This window comes from Schistocerca piceifrons, chromosome 7 (genome assembly GCF_021461385.2).
Source record: "Schistocerca piceifrons isolate TAMUIC-IGC-003096 chromosome 7, iqSchPice1.1, whole genome shotgun sequence".
NCBI lineage: Eukaryota > Metazoa > Arthropoda > Insecta > Orthoptera > Acrididae > Schistocerca > Schistocerca piceifrons.
In genome coordinates, this window is record NC_060144.1 from 104,254,790 (window position 1) to 104,278,046 (window position 23,257).

The 23,257-nt window shown below is 39.0% G+C and overlaps 1 protein-coding gene across 1 annotated transcript in view; it reads left to right on the forward strand.

Moving 5' to 3' along the window:
- LOC124804830 (modular serine protease-like) overlaps nt 1-23,257 on the forward strand; it is a 269,364-nt gene that overhangs the window by 90,195 nt on the left and 155,912 nt on the right. Inside the window, exon 4 of the mRNA XM_047265176.1 lies at nt 13,262-13,447. Coding sequence (XP_047121132.1) covers nt 13,262-13,447 — 186 coding nt within the window. The remainder of the gene's footprint in view (nt 1-13,261; nt 13,448-23,257) is intronic.

Below are 23,257 nucleotides of genomic sequence, written 5' to 3' on the forward strand. Positions count from 1 at the left end.
CAAGTTTTATTTTTATAGAGTCCACATCATAGTCACTCAAGTTCACTTGAAACACTACTTCATTACTGCTGGCACTCAGAGGCGTGAAGTATAAAAGAGGGGGGCCTCGACTTGCAGAGAGTGTTTGATTAGCTTGTGGAGAAGGGAGAGGACAGGCCTATGAAGTTTCCTGCAAAACAAATTCATTATCGTGTATGTCAGTGTCATTAAGGATCCAGGCTGGTTTCAAGCGCTCAATGGACATGACAGATGGTTTGTTCTTAAAGAGGATCGTATAAGTATTTTCAGAGCATGACAGGACCCGCTTTGGGCCAGTGTAGGGTGGAGCAAGGGGTGGACACATGGTGTCTTCTCTAAGCATCACATAGTTACAAGAATTGAGGTGTGGGTGAATGAAAACCGGAGGGGTAGCATGCGATCGAGGTTGCGGAAAACGTAACTTGGTGATATGCTGTTGAACCTGTCATACCAACTTGGGAAGTTGATCATTGGGAAGTAGAGGAGGATCATCAAGAAAATCCGCCGGAAGTGCGAGGTTTTCTCCGTATACCATCTCAGCAACTGATGCTTTAAGGTCTTCTTTGAAAACCATCCTCTAACCTAAAAGGACCCAGGGGAGTGCCTCAGTCCAAGAGGAAGAATGACACGTGAGAGCGACCTTCAGGGTACGGTGCCATCGTTCTATTGGCTGTTAGATTGCGGGTGATAGGCTGTAGTTCTGAATTTGTTGATACCACACAGTTGACAGAGGCGATTAAACAGATTAGATTCAAACTGTCTCCCCTGGTCTGTGGTAAGTAAAGTAGGGCAACCAAAACGAGAAAGCCAATGGTGGACAGAAGCGTTAGCTACAGTGTCGGCTGTAATGTCCGCGATGGGGATAGTCTCAGCCCAACGTGTAGTATGATCTATCATGGTCAGTAAGTAATGGAAGTTGTTAGATATTGGTAACGGACCGATGATGTCCAAATGGACATGACAGAATCTACCTGAGGGCACAGTAAATTTGCCTAATGGGGGCTTAGTATGTTTGTGTATTTTGGCTCTCTGGCAAGGTATGCATGCTCTCGCCCACTGATTACAATCTCTTTTTACATTAGGCCAAACGTATCTCTCTGTAATGAGGTGCGTAGTCGCGTGAATACTTGGGTGAGGAAGATTGTGGATTGTGTCGAAAATGTCTTTCCTAAGAGCTTTAGGGACTATAGGACAAGGATGACCTGTTTTAATGTCTTAATACAAAGAGCAATCATCATTAGGGAAGGGGAGCAATTTGTAAGGAAGTATCAGAGTCAGAGACAAGGTGCTGAATTTCTCGGTCGGAAAGCTGGAGCTTGTGTAAACGGTGAGGATCAATAGCTGTCTTCAGGGAGGACAGGCATGAAAGGTAGTCTGCTGCAACATTGTCATTACCCCTGATATATTGAAAGTCTGAAACATATTGTATTACCAAATCCATATGGCGAAACCTTCTGGGTAGTACATCTAATGCTGGTTTGTGGAGAGCCTCGACGAGGGGCTTGTGATCTGTGTAAACTGCCACAAGTCGGGCTTCAATATCTGTACGAAAGTGCTTTACAGCCTCATAAATGGCATAAAGTTCATGATCAAATGTGGACCACTTTCTTTGCGTTTCGGTGAGCTTTTTTGGAAAGAAGCGCAGGGGTGTAGTACCTGTTGGTAGGGTCTGTTGCAAAACTGTGCGAATGACATTATCGCTAGCGTCTGTGGTTATTGTCAGGGAGGCGTCAGGGTGAGGGTGAGACAGGGTAATAGCGTTCACCAAGGCATACTTATGCAAGTCCATGGCTCACTGCATGGTCTGATCCCATTCTATGTGTCTGTCACCTCTGGTATTCTTTCCCTATAAGGCCTCAGTGAGAGGGGCATGAAGAGATCCCGCATGTGGAATGTGGAGTCTAAAAAAATTTACCATACCGAGGTATCTATGTAAATCTTTATAGGTTTGAGGGAGGGGAAGGTCAAGTATTTGTTGTACTCTATCTGAGGTGGGGTGCATACCCTCATTATTGACCAAATGTCCCAGGAAAATAACCTTTGGCTTCTCCAGTTGGGATTTGTCATGATTAATCTAAACTCCATGTCGTTCCAATCTATCAAAAACCTCTTGGAGATGTTGTTTGTGTTCCTCAGCAGTTGTGGAGAAAATAATAATGTCGTCTAGGTAGGCATAGCAAAAATTAAGGCCATGTAGAATGCTGTCAATGAATCTTTGCCAGGTCTGGGCGGCATTCTTCAATCCATAAGGCATATACAAATATTCGTATAGTCCAAATGGGGTGATGATAGCGGTTTTGGGGATATATTCTGGGTGCATCAGAATCTGATGGTATGCCTTTTTGCAGTCTAACACAGAGAAAAAATTGGCACTGAACATAGATTGTGAAAAATCATGGAGGTGTGGGACAGGGTAGTTATCAAGTATTGTTCTGGCGTTTAAATGCCTATAGTCTCCACAGAGCCAAAAGGAATTGTCCTTTTTGGGAACGACATGTATTGGGGAAGACCACGCACTGTCCACGGGGTGGACTATAGCCAAGCGTAAAAGTTCTTTAATACATTCTTTGGCAGTTGTGTTAAGCCTGTGACAGAGGCCCATAGTAATGGCCTTGATTTTGTGAATAGGTGTGGCTGAAATACATGGAGGGACGCAGGAAGGAGCCATGTTATCATCGGTGCGCGGTAAGTATGAAAGGGAACTAACCTGAAATACGTTATCATTGAATGGTAGTTCAGTGAAAGCTGCATTTTTGTCCACGGAGCTGCGCTGTGCGACAGCCAGTGGGGTTCCATTGACTATGGTGTTACTGCACAAAGGAATCATTGCTCACGCATGCCCGGCGTTGCCTGTAACAGCTGTCAGCTGTCGCCTCTGTGTTTTGATGAAAGGCGGACGGTGAAGGGGACGGGTGGGTGGGTGGGTGGGTGGGTGGTGGGGGGGGTTGCTGGCTGGGTTGCCGTCTGCCGTCTCCGCTGTCCAGGTCGTGACAGGTGCTGCTGTGGCTATGTATAAACAGCGGTACGGTATGCAGGTCCTGTGTAGTTTTGTGTGTGTTATTACTTTTAATCTTGATCTCCTCTCTAAACCCGCGCAATTCATCAGACAGGACATCACAACGTTGAAGTAGCTTTGCATTGTCTTCGGACAGTTGGTCGATTTCAAGGCATTGTGTAACTAAGTTCACTACAGCAGCTTTGATCTCCTCAGATAGAATAGAAACTCTCTCTTTGTCTTGTTGACAGGACGTATTCGAGCTGCATTCTGTTGGTGTGGATGGGGAAAATCTCGCCAAAATTTTTTTTTTAAAATCCACTGAGCAGAGGGCAGGTGTAATTAAGTCCAAAGAAAAGTTATGAGCAGTAAAGAAGTCCAATCCTAATACTGGCTCGTCGATTTCTACTACTGAAAATATCCATTCATAATTATGTGTATCATCGAAGTAAATGCGAAGTTGCGTTACACCATAAACCTTTAATGACGAATTGTTGGCTGCTCCAATTTGGTGAGGCGAATGTGTGATTGTAGAAGTGACCATTGAACATGGAATGACGTTCACATCGGCACCAGTGTCCACTAAAAGCCATCTCTGAGAAGCTATATCCTGGATATACAATATCTGAGAGAATAATTCAGAAGTACTAGCCTGTGATCTGTTAGGCGACTTGACATCACAGTGTGGACCGGTGCACCTATAGCGGCCCGCCATGCATGTTTGAGTTCATTGCACAGGGTGAGCAGCAGTCCCTGGCTGTATTACCGTAAATGGAGTGATACCAGCAGAGAGGATAAACTTGCTGGTCCTGTGTTGTTACCGGGTGAAGGACGTCACTTGTAGCTGTGGTATGGGATGGTGAAGGATGGTGTGGAACCTGGTGCTCAGCCAGTGTACTCTGTCTGTTGTTTTGAAAGATCGGCCTCTGCCACAGGGGGAGGTGTAATATTGAGGGGGGCACACGTAGAAAACTTTCTTCTGTTGATTATCTTATATGCGGCGTCGGCCAGCAATAATTTCGCTTGGAGAGGTTCCTGATTGTGTGATAGAAGCTGCAGTTGGATAGCTTGCGGCAGCTTTGCAACCCAGAAAGAAAGTAAAGCTTCATCTGGCATAGTTTTGCTATCAAAGACTACTCTGATACGCCGCCACAGTTGTGAAGGAGTCGAGTCTTTGAAATGTACATCTTGCAGTATGTATCAGTGCGTAACAATTTGCGGGGGCCGCTGACAGCACTAAGCCCTGTACCCACTCAGCATGGTCCTCTAGGGCATTAATAAGTGCAATAAATTTGGCACTGTCTGAATCAATGTTTAGGGTGGTTAATGTAGTCTCTGCCAAAATAAACCATGTATGCAGATTGTCCATCGTGAACCTTGATAATTTAGGAATTTTCTCACTCTTGTGTTGTGGGTGTAACAGATTTGATAGCACAGTGGACGGGAGTGGTGGAGTGTTTATGAAGCTGTCACTCGTGGCGTTTACAGCGGCTGGTTTAAACACGGCTGGTGCGGGAGGCGTGGCAGGTGCAGCCGGGGCTGCGGAAACAATCGGGGCGCGGGACGACTGTCCAACCAGTAATTGTTGTCACTGAAATTTGTACCCATCTGTTTTTGTAGTGAGTCTTGTAGTGGGTGGGGAGAGAATGTGTCCCAAACCGATTTATCAGCAATATATGGGGAGCTTCAAGTGATTTGTGGGCTCGAAAAGTCTGTGAAGTTCATAGTGTTGGGGCACTGTTGCACACTACACGTCACAGGAGGTCGTACATATGACGCACTGTGTGTCACAAATTTAGGCACAGCACTCATGATTGGTTTGTTATAGACAAACGTAGAAAAAGATTTCATAGCAGGTGACATCACTGACGATGTTGAAAGAGTCCACAACGGCATTGTTGATGACGGAGAAAACTCCACGGCGTTGTACTTATCTTCCAATTTTATCCCAGTTGTTGGTGGCGTTGTGCGTAGGAAACTGTGGAAAGGCAGTGTAGAGGCACCATTAGTATCATGTTGTAGTCTGAAAGGAGCGGAAGGTGAGCGATATGGAGATGTCGAAGTAAACGGCCACATTGTCGAATTGGACGTATGTTGCGCGTCGGAGGTCACCAGTATGGCATGTGTTATAAGTATAACACAGAAAACACCATTTACTTTCACTATGTAATATTTTTATTGGCACAAGATAAATCAAAACACAAAGAAATAGTTTTCGACAATCACGGTAACCGTCATGATGAATGTCTCACACCAACTAGTCAATAACCAAAGTAAGTGAAACAAAGTACAAAAAAGCAAAGATATTATAGTTTTCTGGCAGTTCTGCCACAAGATCAAGTAAGTCCAAGAACTGGTACCTGTATTACATTTGAAAAGCAGATGAACTGTTTGCAAGAACACTGCACCCAGTTGAAATACTATCAACCCATGTATTTTCCATTAAAACAGTAATGACCCATCATGAAACTAAGGTAATGATTAGACATAGGGTATTTAAATACTCAGTAAAATAATACATGCTTTATATCATTAATTTCACAAAGATCATCAAATTTGAATTTGTAAAGATGATCGACATAAATTAACTAGAAGGTCCGTAATAAAGCAAAAGGCAGACAGTGGATTGGGACTGGAGGAAACAATTGCTTTCACATACTTTTAGTTCACAAGTGTTGCTATAATGTACATATTATAACATTACAAACTACCAGTGCCACAGCAGAAATTATAATTTATAGTTTATAGTTTTGTGTTTAGCTTCTTTAAAGTTATATGAACAAAGTGCTTCACTGGTTTTATGAAATTGATAGTTGTAAGTTAATAAAGTAAAAATAATACTCATCTTTCATCTAAATTGTCATGCCAACAATGGGGGTTGCAGTCTCTTCACTGCAGTTTCTATCTATTTGGGTTTTTAGTATGTTGTACATAGTGATGATATTCTAAACAAATTCTTGCACACACATATTTTAAAAGATATAGTTCCCCCTGTTTTTGGCTGGTTGCAGTACCAACATAGCAAGGCCATAGAGGGTAGTGTTACATGGCTTGAGTCATCCAAACTTGTGCCTATACTTATACACATATATTCTATAGACTAACGCCTTGTCGATGCAACCACTCTCTTCTGTCATTGGCTATTCACTTCAGTTTTATGTAGTTATCATATCTGATCCTCTTCTAGGTGTCTTCCAAATACTTCATCCTAGGCTGTCCTCTTCCTTTCTTTCCCAGCACTTCCCCTTCAAAAATGTTAATGATGAATATGTTGTGTCTTAGGAAAAGTTTGGCAATTTTTTTTTTCCATTTCCTTTAATAATTTCCTCTCTTCATTGACTTCCTTTAAGACTTCCAGGTTGATTTTTCTATCCATCCAGAACAAATCTAGCCATTTTCCACCATATCCACATTTAAGTAACTTAAAGTTTATGTCTGTCTTATCCAACTTTCATGTCCATAGAGCAGTGTAGTCCATGCAAATGATTTCACAAAGGATTTTCTGACCTCTATATTCATATGTTTGCTGATTACAATGTTTTTCTTATACATAAATGCCTGTATTGCTGATCCAATCCTTCTCTTCACTTTCATTAAGCATCTATTGTCCTCTATGATTATACTGCCGAGGTAACAAAATTTTCACCCGATCAGTTTTAATTTTTGTTTTTTTTCCTTCAGAGTCTGCAATGGTTATGTCATCAGCAAATCTGAATCAATGGCCATCATCATTGGCTGTTATTCCCTTTGTCTTTTTCTGCATGACCCGAAAAACATCCTCAATAAAGACATTAAGAACTAAACCTCCCCATGAACCATAGACCTTGCCGTTGGTGGGGAGGCTTGTGTGCCTCAGCAATACAGATAGCCATACTGTAGGTGCAACCACAACGGAGGGGTATTTGTGGAGAGGCCAGACAAATGTGTGGTTCCTGAAGAGGGGCAGCAGCCTTTTCAGTAGTTACAGGGGCAACAGTCTGGATGATTGACTGATCTGGCCTTGTAACACTAACCAAAATGGCCTCTCTGTGCTGGTACTGCAAACAGCTGAAAGCAAGGGAAAACTATGGCCGTAATTTCCAGGGGCAGATGTGGACTCTGACCACAATCTATTGGTTATGAACTGTAGATTAAAACTGAAGAAACTGGAAAAAGGTGGGAATTTAAGGAGGTGGGACCTGGATAAACTGACTAAACCAGAGGTTGTACAGAGTTTCAGGGAGAGCATAAGGGAAAAATTGACAAGAATGGGGGAAAGAAATACAGTAGAAGAAGAATGGGTAGCTTTGAGGGATGAAGTAGCGATGGCAGCAGAGGATCAAGTAGGAAAGAAGATGAGGGCAAGTAGAAATCCTTGGGTGACAGAAGAAATATTGAATTTAATTAATGAAAGGAGAAAATATAAAAATGCAGTAAATGAAGCAGGCAAAAAGGAATACAAACGTCTCAAAAATGAGATCGACAGGAAGTGCAAAATGGCTAAGCAGGGATGGCTAGAGGGCAAATGTAAAGATGTAGAGGCTTATCTCACTAGGGGTAAGATAAATACTGCCTACAGGAAAATTAAAGATACCTTTGGAGAAAAGAGAACCACTTGTATGAATATCAAGAGCTCAGATGGAAACCCAGTTCTAAGCAAAGAAGTGAAAGCAGAAAGGTGGAAGGAGTATATAGAGGGTCTATACAAGGGAGATGTACTTGAGGGCAATGTTATAGAAATGGAAGAGTGAAGATGAAATGGGAGATATGATACTGCATGAAGAGTTTGATAGAGCACTGAAGGACCTGAGTTGAAACAAGGCCCCGGGAGTAGACACCATTCCATTAGAACTACTGACAGCCTTGGGAAAGCCAGTCCTGACAAAACTCTACCATCTGGTGAGCAAAATGTATGAGACAGGCGAAATACTCTCAGACTTCAAGAAGAATATAATAATTCCAATCCCAAAGAAAGCAGGCATTGACAGATGAGAAAATTAGTGAACTATCAGTTTAATAAGTCACAGCTGCAAAATACTAACGCGAATTCTTTACAAACGAATGGAAAAACTGGTAGAAGCGGACCTTGGGGAAGATCAGTTTGGATTCTGTAGAAATATGGGAACACATGAGGCAATAGTGACCCTACGACTTATTTTAGGAGCTAGATTAAGGAAAGACAAACCTACATTTCTAGCATTTGTAGACTTAGAAAAAGCTTTTGACAATGTTGACTGGAATACTCTCTTTCAAATTCTGAAGGTGGCAGGGGTAAAATATAGGGAGTGAAAGGCTATTTACAATTTGTACAGAAACCAGATGGAAGTTATAAGAGTCGAGGGACATGAAAGGGAAGCAGTGGTTGGGAAGGGAGTGAGACAGGGTTGTAGCCTGTCCCCGATGTTCAATCTTTATACTGAGCAAGCAGTAAAGGATACAAAATTCAGAGTAGGTATTAAAATCCATGGAGAAGAAATCAAAACTTTAAGGTTCACTGATGACATTGTAATTATGTCAGAGACAGCAAAGGACTTGGAAGAGCAGTTGAACAGAATGGACAGTGTCTTGAAAGGAGGATATAAGATGAACATCAACAAAAACAAAATGAGGATAATGGAATGTAGTCGAATTACGTCGGGTGATGCTGAGGGAATTAGATTAGGAAATGAGACACTTAAAGTAGTAAAAGAGTTTTGCTATTTGGGGAGCAAAATAACTGATGATGGTCGTAGTAGAGAGGATATAAAATGTAGACTGGCAATTGCAAGGAAATCGTTTCTGAAGAAGAGAAATTTGTTAACATCGAGTATAAATTTAAGTGTCAGGAAGTCGTTTCTGAAAGTATATGTATGGAGTGTAGCCATGTATTGAAGTGAAACATGGACAATAACTAGTTTGGACAAGAAGAGAATAGAAGCTTTTGAAATGTGGTGCTACAGAAGAATGCTGAAGATTAGATGGGTAGATCACGTAACTAATGAGGAGGTACTGAATAGGATTGGGGAGAAGAGGAGTTTGTGGCACAACTTGACTAGAAGAAGGGATCGGTTGGCAGGACATGTTCTGAGGCATCAAGGGATCACAAATTTAGTATTGTAGGGCAGCATGGAAGGTAAAAATCATAGAGGGAGACCAAGAGATGAATACACTAAGCAGATTCAGAGGGCTGTAGGCTACAGTAGGTACTAGGAGATGAAGAAGCTTGCACAGGATAGAGTAGCGTGGAGAGCTGCACTGAACCAGTCTCAGGACTGAAGACCACAACAACAAGAACTAAACATTGTACAGATGTAATACATATTGCATTTTGAAGAGAAACTCTGAAAGTTTTTTTACAAACATTCGACATGCGAACCATGAGTGACTCAGCATACGTCAATACGATAATTGAATTCTTGCCATACCCATCCCAGCATGGCATCGTTGACTGTGGCAGTTGCTTCCTGTATTCTCTCCTGGAGCTCTGCTACATCGAGTGGTAGAGATCTTTAAGGTGTCCCCACAGAAAAAAGTCTCACGGAGTGAGATCTGGTGATCAGGAAGGCCATTTCAGCTGTCCCCTTATGTAGCACAGCCATGTTTACGACTAATGCTGACTATTGGCAAATTACCAAACTACACTGTAGCGGTGTACATGACAAAAAAAAAAAAAAAAAAAAAAAAAAAAACAACTTTCAGGGTTTCTCTTCAATATGACATATGTATGATATCTGTACAATGTATGGTTCTTGTGCAATAAATAATTGCAAGTGTTCCCAGAATTCATGTACACCCTGTACTGAGATAATAGACACCCTTGTCCAACTCCTTTTCTATTGTGGTATCTTCCTCTACCTTATCGATGTTCATATTTGTGCTTTGGATTTGATGCAGTTGACTAATAATACTTATATCGTTTCATTCATTCAAGTCCTGTTTTTTTTTCCATGTTCTAAAGAGTAGTTTCCAGTTCACATTGTCAAAAGCTTATTCTAAGTCAATGAATGTAAGATAAGGTCTTATGTTCATACCTTCCTTTTGACCAATAGCATGCGCAAGGCCAAATTACTTCTCTTGCTCCTCTGCCTTCTCTAAATCGAAATTGGTCTTCTCCAATATACTTATCTACTTTTCCTTGAATTCTGCTTTTAACTGTAGTAATTAGTATTTGGGAGGCAAGTGATAACATTGATAGTGTTCTATAACTGGTGTAGTTGCTTTGGTGCCTTTCCTGTTTTAGGTACAATCATATTAAACATTTTGTGAAGTTTTCTGGCATGATTCCTCTTTTGTAGCAGTCATTTGTTTGAATAATTGGTGTTTCATTTTATTAGATAAATTTTTCAGCGACTCTGCAGGGATGTCATCAACACTGCTCTTCTTTGACACACCAAAGGGCATCATCAAATTCATGTCTCATGATTATAGGACCTTGCATTTCTCTTTCAAACTCATTGATGTCTTCAATTGGATTATTTTCATCATCGTATTTCTTGTCATTGTACAGTTCTTCTACATATTCTTTACAATGAACTCGTATCTCGTCATTGTCTGTCAGTGTGTGGAGATTGTGGGAGGTTACGATTGGCTCATGTTTGACAGCTAGCGATCAGCTGATTGCAAAATGTCAGCTGAACCAGCCACAAGGAGTGCTGGCAGTTGACTGCTCTTTGCTGATGTACAGATGTTCCACACAGTGAACTTTTTGTTGCTTCTTACTTTTTTACTTTTGATCAGTTGTTGATGGAGATTGTACGGTTAGTACTGGTTACACTTAACTGAACATTTTTTTTTCTTTTACAGTGTTAGAAGTATGCCACACTATGTGTCATTAGAAGTAAAGTGTTGAGATTAATTGTGTATGCAGTCTTCTTCTGTATATAAACACAATATTGCTTCACTGGTCATGCACTTCAAATCAATGCCAGTGACAAGTGATATCCCTTTGTTTATTTTTTACTACTATAGATTTTGTTCTAGGTTTGCATTGAAAGGCTTTGATTTTCTTATAAAGTTGATCTTGTCTTCCTTTTTTCTGACCTTCTTCCATCTCTTTACTAGAGATTTTATTCCATTTCTCTTTCTCTTGTTGTCCTTCCTGTACTTATTCCATTCCTGAATTGGGTTTGGAATTTCTTGTGTCATTAAAGGATTTCTGGGCTCCAGTTTCCTTTTCTCCAAAAACCGTCATGTTATTCCAGTGCATCGGCTCATCACTTCCATTATATATTTTATTGGTCCTTTCTTCAAAAGCTATATTTGTTTCTCTTCTTTCCATCCTCCTACTCTCATTTCTTTTCCACAGATCTCTTGTTCTTTTAAATCTAATGCGGCACTTGGCCAACACAAGTTTATAGTCACTATCAGTGTCTGGATCTGAATAGCTGTGACATGATTTTATCTGGTTCTTACACCATTGCTTCATTAGTGTATAATCTAACTGAAGTGGTCTTTTGTTTGGCACCTTCCATGTGTACTTTCTTCTAAGAGGAATTTCAAATGACATGTTTGTAGTGAATATATCATTTTGATTGCTGAAATCTACCAAATGTTTCATTTGTTTTTCCCAAGCCCAACTTCCTTCTGTCTTTTTGCCTGTATGGGATCCCACTACCACATTAAAAATGTCCATTATTGCAACACTGTCTTTTCCTTTAGTTACAGATCTTCAGTATCATCTTACACAGTCCACACTTCTTCCAAGTCATGAGCTAGTTTTGGGAAATATGTCTGAATTATTACCAAGTACACAAGCGTACTATTTATTTTTGCCATCATTAACTGGCTACTGACATAAGTATTGCAAAGATTACTTGACAATTTTCCTCCTGTTACAGTTGCCACTCCATGCTTTTCTGTGTTCTCACCACCACTATAAATTATTCTAAACTCATAACTGCAGAAATCCCTATTTCCTTCCTGTCTTTTCTCACGTAGACCTAATACACCCATCTTATTCTTCCTCATGTGGTCTTTCACTTCATCCAGTTTTCCTGCTTTTAATGGCATTCATGCAGTCCGCACTCCCTTCTTCTTGATAATATCTTGAGAAGCTCTCTAAGTGTCCTGCCACATTTAGGGTTCCAAAACCCATGATCAGTAACTGATTCCTCATTAATGTCAACTTCCATTGTTGTATTTTGCATCTTTAATAGAGTGGTTCCCTTTTGCCTTCCCCATTCTATGCTACTGACTGAGATGCATCAGTTCCTCTGCATTCACGTATCCTGACCTTGATTTGCTTATCCATCCTCTGAGGAAGCTGTTGCTGTTGACATAAATGGGGGGAGGCACACTTAGACTGGTAGACAGTCAGTCCCCTATTAGTCACCTTTTATGACAGGCAGAGGTTATCATGGGTGAATTTTAACCCACAACCAACACAGGTATGTCGCTTTGCAATTACCAAAAAGACTGTTCTGCTGCCCCTCTTCAGGCATCACAGAGTTGTCTGGTCTCTATGCAGATACCCCTCCATTGTAGTTACACATACAGTGCAGCTATCTGTATAATTGAAGGATGCAACAACCTTCCCCTGGCAACCCTCCCCCCCCCCCTCCCCCTCATTGAAGTCCATGTTTCTAGTTCACTAATGAGCAAGAAAAAAGACCCAGTTACAATTTCAGTGATCAGTTGCTTACTACTGTTGAAGATAAATGGAAGCTGTCATAAAGATCTTACAACAAGGAAAAGGAATTCAGCAATCAATCGCAAATCCAACCCATATTTTTATTGCAGATCTAGATTTTGCCTATTGCATAGCTATCTTCAGTGCATTTGAATCAAGTCTTATAGATTTGTCAAGCTTTTGACAACACATGTTACCATAAGATTTTAAGGCATACCTGACCAGACAACATGTATTGTCAAAAACTTAACAAGTTTATATGACTCAATTTAAAAGCACTGAAGATAGCATTGCAATAGGTGAAATCTAGATCTGCAATAAAAATACAGGTTGGATCTGCAACTGACTGCTGAGTTCCTTTTCCTTTTTTGAAAATGTATTACAGTCACTGTGGACAACTGTTCTGTTGAAATCAAACTTTGATAAAGATCTTAATAATTTATCCAAATATGAAATGACAAGACAACTGAACATACATGTCATAACATAAAGCACTACTATACAATTTCAGTGAAATGTGGAGATACTAAATTACATGCAAAAATTATCTTCTGTGTTTGTGATGTATTACAGATTGCTTATTTGGCATAAAGAGACTGATTATTTTTCTCTTGCATGTTGAAATTTTTCTTGCACTTAACTTTTTTTTTGTGTTGGAACAGGCCTGCAGTTACTAATTTCATTGCAAGTAACGTGCTCCAGCCTTCAGTTCCTTGTACAGAAGAAGAGTTCCAGTGTCCCACTGGAGAATGTATTAATTCTCAACTGAAATGTAATGGCAGAAATGACTGTCCAGACGGTGCTGATGAACGTCTTCCAGAATGCCGATCTAAAATTCCTAGCTGCAAGTAAGTATAGTATTTAAATATTATTCATTTACCATCACTGAGCAAATATTCTAGGCAGAAAAGCTGGTTATTTTAGTGTCCCAGCCAAGGTTCTAAACAGGGTGCTTAAAAAAAGAAATGCATCAAATTTTTACGAGATAAAACTAGGAAAAAGGTTATATGCACACTCATGTTCAAATAAACAGATAACCTTAAAAGACTAGAGATAGGATGTTGATGTTCACAGGACTTGTACATTAGTGTTTTTGTAGAAATAATTAACATTTGAACTATGTTGGCCCACAGGTCCTACGTCAAAATTGAAATTGTGGCACAACACCACCTACTGTTAAAATTTGCTGTAGCTCCTATTGTTCCTATGAACTGAGGGTAATGGATCGGTGTGACTTGAGCAGACATACTGGATGCCTCACAGACATATGCACAAACAGTACCATCAAACCAGTGAGTCTGAAGAGGGCATATTATTGGCATGAGAAAATGTGATGCTACCATCTGGAAAACGATGCTCGTGTGCAATGAAGTGTTTCGGCAGTGCAACAGGTGTGTGCAGAATGGTTCACGGAAAGCTGTAGAACATGATGAGATGGGTCAGGTCACCACCCCCGAAGAAGACTGACACCTCATCTGAATGGTGTTGTAGGACACATCTGCATCCTCCTTTACTCTGGCACAGCAGTGGAACCATGTAACACATCATACACTATCAGGGCTAACAGTCCATTGCTGTTTATAATGGCATGAGTTACATGCATGTTGTCCACCTCTTCACCTACCTTTGACAAATGTGCAGAAAGATGCTAGATGCCAATGATGTATGGAACGATGTCACTGGGAACCAGAATGGCATCAGATAATGTTTTCAGACAAATCCAGGTTTTGTTTGTGTGAAAATGATGGCCACGTTTTGGTCTGATACATACTGGGGGAGTTGCATCACAGTGACTGCATTCACACAAGACATGCAGCACCAGCTCAACACCGTATGGTGTGGGATGCTATTAGGTACAACCACAAACCACAGTTGATGTGTGCCCAGGGCACTGTGATCAGCTTGACTTATGTGAGTGATCACATGCTGAACTCAAATGCTGTTCATTTCTGCATGTCCTGTGGATATTTATGTCCCATCTCTAGTCATTCAAGGTGTTCTGTTTCTTTGAAAATGAATGTGTGTGTGTGTGTGTGTGTGTGTGTGTGTGTGTGTGTGTGTGTGTGTGTGTGTGTGTGTGTGTGTGTGTATTCACTGCTTAGAAATTGTGCTGACACAAGAACAAGATCAATGAGTATTTTCATGGGGTATGAACAATGTAAAAAGGGAAATACAGTCTCATTATTCCATGTGGCAGACTCAGTATTCTGCTACGGTCAAACCAGTGGTGTTAATTGACAGTCCTACATTGCTTATGCCAAATCATATCATCAATGACATATTTTGTCGAAAAAAAATGTCTGCATGCTTTCATCAACTGGAGATGCAGGGTCATTTCTGATTATGACAAAAAAATCACAGTAGACCTCACACAGTTGGTGGACCAGAAATGTGGAGTGAGTGTTTTGATGAGTAGATAATGATTCTGAAGCAAGTGTGTAAAGAACTGGTGGTGATAACATTATAAACCACATTCCTATGTGGTCAGTTCTGCACACATAGTTACTGTACCCTCTCAGTGTGAGCAAGCCCTCAGGTTGCAAGACCACCTCATCATGCCATATTAGCCCGCATCTCGTGGTCGTGCGGTAGCGTTCTCGCTTCCCACGCCCTGGTTCCCGGGTTCGATTCCCGGCGGGGTCAGGGATTTTCTCTGCCTCGTGACGGCTGGGTGTTGTGTGCTGTCCTTAGGTTAGTTAGGTTTAAGTAGTTCTAAGTTCTAGGGGACTTATGACCACAGCAGTTGAGTCCCATAGTGCTCAGAGCCATGCCATATTACAGTTCTGCCAATGGATTCGAAAGAGGAGTGCTGAAGATCTGTAGTTCACAGCTTGCATTTTAATACATGAAACAGGATTCACATGAGGTGGGATAGTAGATTACCACAGTAATCACATGTTGACAGATGCAAATCCCTGAGAAATCATAAGCAATGCAAAAGTTTTGTTTTAGCATTGGTGGATAGGATACTTCTTATTAACACCCTGTATATAGCACTAAACAATCTCTCTGATTTTGTAAAGTGCAAAACATTCTTAATTCTGAGAATGATCTGAGGACAGATTAGAGTATTATTAATCATGAAATGAATCAATTTTGCAGTGCTACTGATACTGAATTCCCAGATGGTAGTAGCAGCAGACAGATGATGTTGAATTAAAATCATTGGCTACTAAATTCAAAGAATTCTTCCTAACAATAGCTGAAACCACAGGGACAAAAAGTTGTTTGTCAACAGCAGAACCAATAAACTTAATTATACAGGTAGTTTACCATCAGACATCAGTTTTGCCAACTCATTTGTTAGAGAGATGACAAAGATCATTAGGTCACTAAAAAAGTAGAAATAATTTTGGCTGTGATAGTATCACAGCTTAAGTACTAAAATCATGTGCTAACTCAGTAGCACCAACCGTGAATTAATAATAATAATAATATTAGCTTTATTCAACATCGAATGGTACACTGCACATGCACAAAGAAACAGTAATGACTAAAGTTATTTGTTCAATACACGAGACACATTCTTCTGAATACATCATTAATTTACAACAAAATTACAATAAGGTGTTTACTTATTTCTATTCACATAATTTCTCAAAGCATTTGTTGTTCTTCATATAAGTATGGTACTCTTCTAATCTGTAGAAAGGGTGTTTTACTAAAAATTTCTTAAGCTGATGTTTCAGTTTAATTGTAGGAAGAGCCATTACTGCTCTAGGCAGTGCATTAGCTAATTTTATACCTGCATACTGAGGCCCCTTTTCGTAAAGTGCTGTTCTGTGGCTGCCAATGTAAAATCTTTCTTTATTTCTAGTATTGTACTGGTGGAAATCTGAATAAGTGTTTGGGTGCAGTCTTTTCACAAGCAATATGGCTTTTAGAATGTATGTGTTTATAACAGTTAACACCTCTGTTTTTGGAAACAAGTTGTGACAAGATTCCCTATATTTTGCTCCACAAATTATTCTCACACCCCTTTTTTGAAGAATGAGTATCTTATCTAGATTAGCTTTGGTTGTTGCCCCCCAACTTTCAATATCGTAGTTCGTGAGAGGAGAAAAGAGCATAGTATGCAGTCTTTAGAACTACAGTGTCTCTACAGAACTTGCTAATAGTACTGATTGCAAATATATTTTTTGACAACTTAGTTGCTAGAGAGTCAATATGTGTGTCCCATTTCAGGTTGCTTTGGATTGTTACGCCAAGGAATTTTACACTAGACTCTTTCTTTACCAATTCGTTGCCCATGTATAATTTAATTTCATTATTCAAACTACTTTTGTTAAACTCCATCAAACATGTTTTACTGGTGCTTACATTTAAGTGGCTTTCATTAAAAAACTGAACAATTTCTTTTGTCACATTATTACACTCGGCCTCTAGTTCATTACATGATTCCTTTTTACATACAATGGACGTGTCATCGGCATACAGAATAATTTTGGAGTTTATAGTACAGTATTTAATATCATTTACATAGATCAAAAATTGCCTATATAATCGATCAATGCACCAAGGAATATTTCCTAAAAGACTGAAATATGCAGCACACAGCAGTAACACAAATATATGTAAGAGGAGTTAAGCAACTGAACTCTAATTATAAGCCAATTTCGCTCATTCTTGTTAGCTTACCACAGGATACTGAACCATATTTCTGAAAATAACCTTGAAATGGCAGATACGTTTGGTTATGTAAAGGCTTTTGTATAGTTTCACAAATTCAGTTCTAGTAGAGTTAAAGAACAAAATCTACCCTGTTGGAATTTTCTGTTATCTTTACAAGCACTTTAAATGTGTAGATCACAAAACTGTACTACGGGAACTAAAATGGTATGGAATTAAAGGTCTTCGCCTTGCACAAATGGAATCTTATTTTAACAGTAGAAAACAGAAGATCATTAAAAAATGACCCCTATGACAGGAATGAGACTGAATTCAAAGTGAGGAAACATTAAATTTGTGTACCACAAGGTTTGAAGCTTGACCCACCCCTGATCTTAGTCAATGTCAATGATTTATTGGAGACAGTGTAGGATTCTTCAAAAACTGTGTTTGCTAATGACACAAGTGTATTGATAAAAAGTTGTTAGTGAATAATGAGAGTAAGGCAATAATGCAACAAAGGGGAACCTGCCATTGGTCACTTTCTGATGCAATCAAAACCTGGCATGGTGACAGAAGGATGAAAATAGAGGGGCACCTCTTTTGGTGTAGGTGCAAGCACACAATAGTTTGTGAGAAAATTATGGTAAAAGTTTCAATGTGACTTCATCAGGCTACTCGTGTGGCATAAAACAAAGTATGTTGGTAGTGCAGTGGCTAAGTGCACAGGTTTGGAATTTTGTGCCCTGTGTTCAGATTCAATCTTACATTCTGTTTTTCTTCAGTTTTTACAGAAGTATGCAACACTAGTACTTTTTATGATATCATTAAATAAAATGGAGTTAATGGCAAAAGAAATAAAAACTTCAGATCTTATGAAAAACATATTTTATCATCACTGTTGACATGGACTGACACTTTCCAGAAAGACCAACAATTTTCATTTGTCTCCAGAAGTTAGTGATAAATTTGGTCCTCAAGTCCATCACGATGTAAACCAATCAATGGAATTACACTGCAATGTGCACACAACAGCCACAAAATCTGGAAAGCTTACAAACGAAACCCATCACCAGTTAGTGGACAAAGTAAAGCAACTTTAAGTAAAAATACAGCCATTTCCGTACATTATTGACTTGTGGGTTGGGCAAAACAATCCCTCCTTATATGATAGGCTGTTTGTCAATGAAATCAAGATACTGAAGTATTCATTGAAAGTAGCTTCTCCTTAGTGTATGCCATTATATTAGCCGTGTGACATATACTTCTACTGAGAGTTAAAGAATTACGTTAGCTGATTGCAGAAGTGCCCTACTCTCATCACACAGCAAGGAGAAATCACAAGTAGAAGTGATGCAATTAAAATACAAATCTTGATCCATAATCAATACCGGGCTCCAACTGCTTTTGAGAAAATGCTTAGATACGGGTAGTTTGCTACAAAATCATCACAAAGTAGTGAAGTTGTTTTCAAATGATATTCTCACAAAAAAAGGGACACTGATATTTGTGCCTTCACACATTGCTTGTGATATGCTGAATTTTTATGCTTTGAATGTTTCTACAAATGTACTGATTCTCTTGAAGTATGAAAGTAAAAGTAAAAGTAAAAACTTACATACTAAAATTTTTATGTTTTTCATTTTCAGTTACTGTTAATTATATTGTATTGTATATGATTTGTGATGATACACTCTGTTTTGAATAAGATTTGAAATGCTTATTTCTTTTGTTGGTAATTCCATTGTATTTCACAATGTCACAAGAGATAATAATGTGATGTACATCTGCAACAACAAAAGAAAAATGAAACACGAGATTGGATTCGAACATGTGGTGCAAAATTTCTAAACTGTGCTCTTAACTACTGTGCTACAAACTGACTTGGTTTTACAATGCAGAAGTGGACTGATGATGTTGCATCAAAAGTTTGACTGTCATTTTCACAAAAGCTATTGAGTGTTGGCACCTGCACCTTTATCAGCCTTATTTCACCATGCCAAGAATCAGAGTGTGATCTATGGGTATTCCCCCTTGTAACATAGATACTACATAGGAATCAAATGGAATTTTTGTTTATTCAAGATAATTTATGAGTATTTTTGCAATATATTTTAGTTTCTCAAGGGTAGGAAATACCAACTTTTTTATGCCTGGATCATCTACTTTACTGTTGTTCAAAGTCGTTCCATTATCTGCAGGAAGTCTCCATATTAATTTTTAATCTTTGCATTAATACATGGGTCTCAGGTTATCATAAAGCAAATGACTGAACTAACAATTCCTAGCTTTATTCACTTTTCTCTGTGTTCACATCATCTTTCATCATACAATTATAGAGACTTTTCATAAGTTAGAACACTTCACTATCCTGACCAATCAACAAATCCTTACAGAGTCTACTCACAACCTCATAGTCATCGTCATTCAATAATTTCACAGCAGTAAGGTCTCAACACCAAGTTGAAGATATTAAGATTCAGAGACAATACATTCCAAAGATTTATTTGAATAAAAATAATATATGTACTTTTTATATTAAACTGAAATCAAGAAATTATACTTTCAAAATAAAATAACTGTTCTGTATTCTTATCAAATAGTTAAATAAAAAATAATAAAATAAAAAGGCTAATAACTGGTTTTATGGGTGCAACAAGACCACACACATAATTCATTATTGATGGCATCCCTATTCAAAAGTAAATCTACATCTACATCCATACTCCGCAAGCCACCTGACAGTGTATGGTGGAGGGTATCTTGAGTACCTCTATCGGTTCTCCCTTCTATTCCAGTATCGTATTGTTCGTGGAAAGAAAGATTGTCGGTATGCCTCTGTGTAGGCTCTAATCTCTCTGATTTTATCCTCATGGTCTCTTTGCGAGATATACATAGGAGGGAGCAATATACTGCTTGACTCCTTGGTGAAGGTATGTTCTTGAAACTTCAACAAAGTTGATATTTTATTAAATTGATTTATCAAAATTTTATGTATGCGAAATGTCAAATTGAACACAGAAATGAACTCCCATATCTTAGATGCATTACAAGGTCCAAGTACGTCCATACCAGATACACCCAGGAGAATAATGGAACGGACTTACAACTGGTTCATAGAAAACCCCATAACCTTTATCCTGCAAAAACCTGTCTTATGAAATTTCATACAATTACAAATGACTTATAGCAACAAGAAGTAGAGATCAATGGGTATACACTGTATGAGAGCCCATGTCTGAAGTTTTTGAGTATCCATGTAGATAATAAACATAGGTGGCATCAGCATGTGGAACAGATAACTAAAATGCTCAGTTCTGACCGCTTTGCTCTCATAAATGTCTCACTGTGTTGACCTGCAGGAGGGACTGCTAGCGTCCTTTCATTCAGTTCTGTCCTATGGCATTATCTTCTGGGTTATTTCAGATAATGAGAAAAAACAAATGTAATGTATGGTGCATAGGTAGGCAGAAAGATGCATTATTGAATGAGTACATGATCATTGGAAGCAGTCACATCCACAAAATATGTATGAGTATGGATATGGGTAGATTTAAAGTGGAATGATAACAAACTAATAACAGGTATGGCACATGTCAGACTGAGATTCATTGGAAAAATCCTTAGTAAGTGTAGTCCACCCACAAAGGAGATAACTCACAAAACCCTCATTTGAGCAGTACCCATACCACTTGACAGTCTAGGAACAGAACCAGATAGAAGGAATAGAAGAAATTGATAAGATCCAAAGAAGAGCAGCACATTTAGTTACAGGTCAATTTAAAAAGCACAAAAGTGTCATAGAGATGCTCATCAAACTCCAGTAGCAGATACTACAAGAGAGGTGTTGTGCATTACAGTGTGGTTTATCATTAGTTCTGAGTCTCTATGTTCCAGGAAGAATCGCCCATAAATAGATTCCTCCTATGTATATCTCACAAAAAGATCACAAATGTAAAATGAGAGAGATTGAAGCTCACATGGAGGCTTACTGACATTCATTCTTCCGAGTAATTGTTTACAATTGGAACTGGAAAGGGGAGAACTGATGGAGGTACAGAAAGTACCCTATGCCACACACCATAAGGTGGATTGCAGAGTGTAGATGTAGATACAGAAAGCGTTTATTTTACAGAAGTGTGGAATGAGAATATTGTATAAAGTTGACTGTAGAACATTGTGCAGAAGCCTCTTCTGGGACCTATGGGTTGTTACACTTACATGCCAACACACATTCTTCCTAAAGGTGGTTAATAACAGGACTGAATTTAGGATGGACTCAGCTATTCACAACCAGAAGTATAAATAATTTCCACGTAGACAATACTCCCCTCTCTACAGTTTGAATTGGAATCTTATAATCTTGTAAAAAGTCTGTAACATGTTGCTGGTGGTATCAAGCAGGAAAATCCCAAATATTTGAAAACAAAGTACAAGAATACTTCATTATACTCTCCTTCTACAATTTAGCTGCAATGTTGATATTCCTTTCTGGAACTTCCCTTGTTTGTAACTCCAATCATTTACATACCCACCCATAGTATGCATATTTACGAAATTACATTCACATCAGACCATGTTTTCTAGGTGCTCCACTGTTTTTTCTATGGTATTTGGAAAGAACTTTCAAAAATTGACTTCACCAACATAACATGCATACAACTTGTTCAATAGTAACAATAACAACACTGCAAACCAGCATTCCACTACCAGGATAAAAAGGGTCAACAAATGTTTACCATAATGGTTTAAAAAGTTCTCAGTTTACTTGCCACCTCAAATTCAGATACAACCCCAAGCTTCTAATGATTGTCTACATCAGTGTCATTGGGGGCTACGTCTGACTGTCATGAAACTGGCAAGGCTTCCATTTTAATGCCCATATGATGGCATCTGATTGGCTAGCTTATTTCATGATGACATCACGGAAATGGTGTGTACTGAGAAGGCACTCTATACATCCATAGATTATGTTCGTGTTCTCTATCCAGTGTTGCTATCAGGCAGTATGTCAACAAGTGGCCCCAAAACCTCAATAATTTTGATCCTAACTCCTCTGTCACACGCCCCAGACCAGCAATAGGAATAACAAGTTGATGACTCAGTATTCTGATCCTAGGTTATCCTACAAAAGTTGGTCTACACTTCTAGCATGAGAACAACATAAAAAAAAAAACTTTTTATCTTTACTGAATTCGCTGCATTCATACTTTCCATTTTGCTGCTGAAAATTTGTTTGCCCTGTCCATACCTAGATATATCTGAGGCTCATCAGTTTCTTATTGAAGCAACAAGTCAAACTAACCTTTCACATTCACCATAAAGCTCTCAGATGAACTTCAAGGTCAATTCCTTATGATACCTATTGCCACTTCCCAACTCCCTTTCTGTCCAGATCTTTTCTACCCCACATAATTCAGCCTGAAGGACTGCAGTTTCCCCCTCCCGTTTCATTATCTACCCCTGTCTACTACACAGCCAACAAAACCACAGATCAGCCTCATTTACTTCCCCAATTCCCACACCACTAGAGTCACCCCAATGGACAAATCTACAGCACCTGTCACACTCAACCCCAGAACTAACAATTCTATTGCAAGTTGTTCACTTCTCACCCATGATAAAAATAGTACTTTAGGAAGATTAAGCCAGTTAAACTAATGATAAACAAGAAAAGATATATACAAAAATTAGACCTACGTGCAATTGTGTGTAAACAAACTACTAGTGCAAAGTTTCTGAATCAGACAATTTAAATTTATGCTACATTCCAGAAATATAAAGTAAATAAAGAAGGGATACACTCTAGTGAAATTTCTGGATATAAAAAATAACAAATAAATGAGATTCTCCAAGTTTAATGTGTGAAATTGTAAACAAAAATAAGACTACAACAAAACTTTATGATCTTTTCAAGTTGTCTGGAACAATGCACAAAGAAAAGTGAGACATATGATAGTAAGCATAAAAACACAGTAATACACTTAACTACTGAGAAATCTGCACTAAATGAACTAATATTACAATCTAAACAACTTATTTTTACAAGA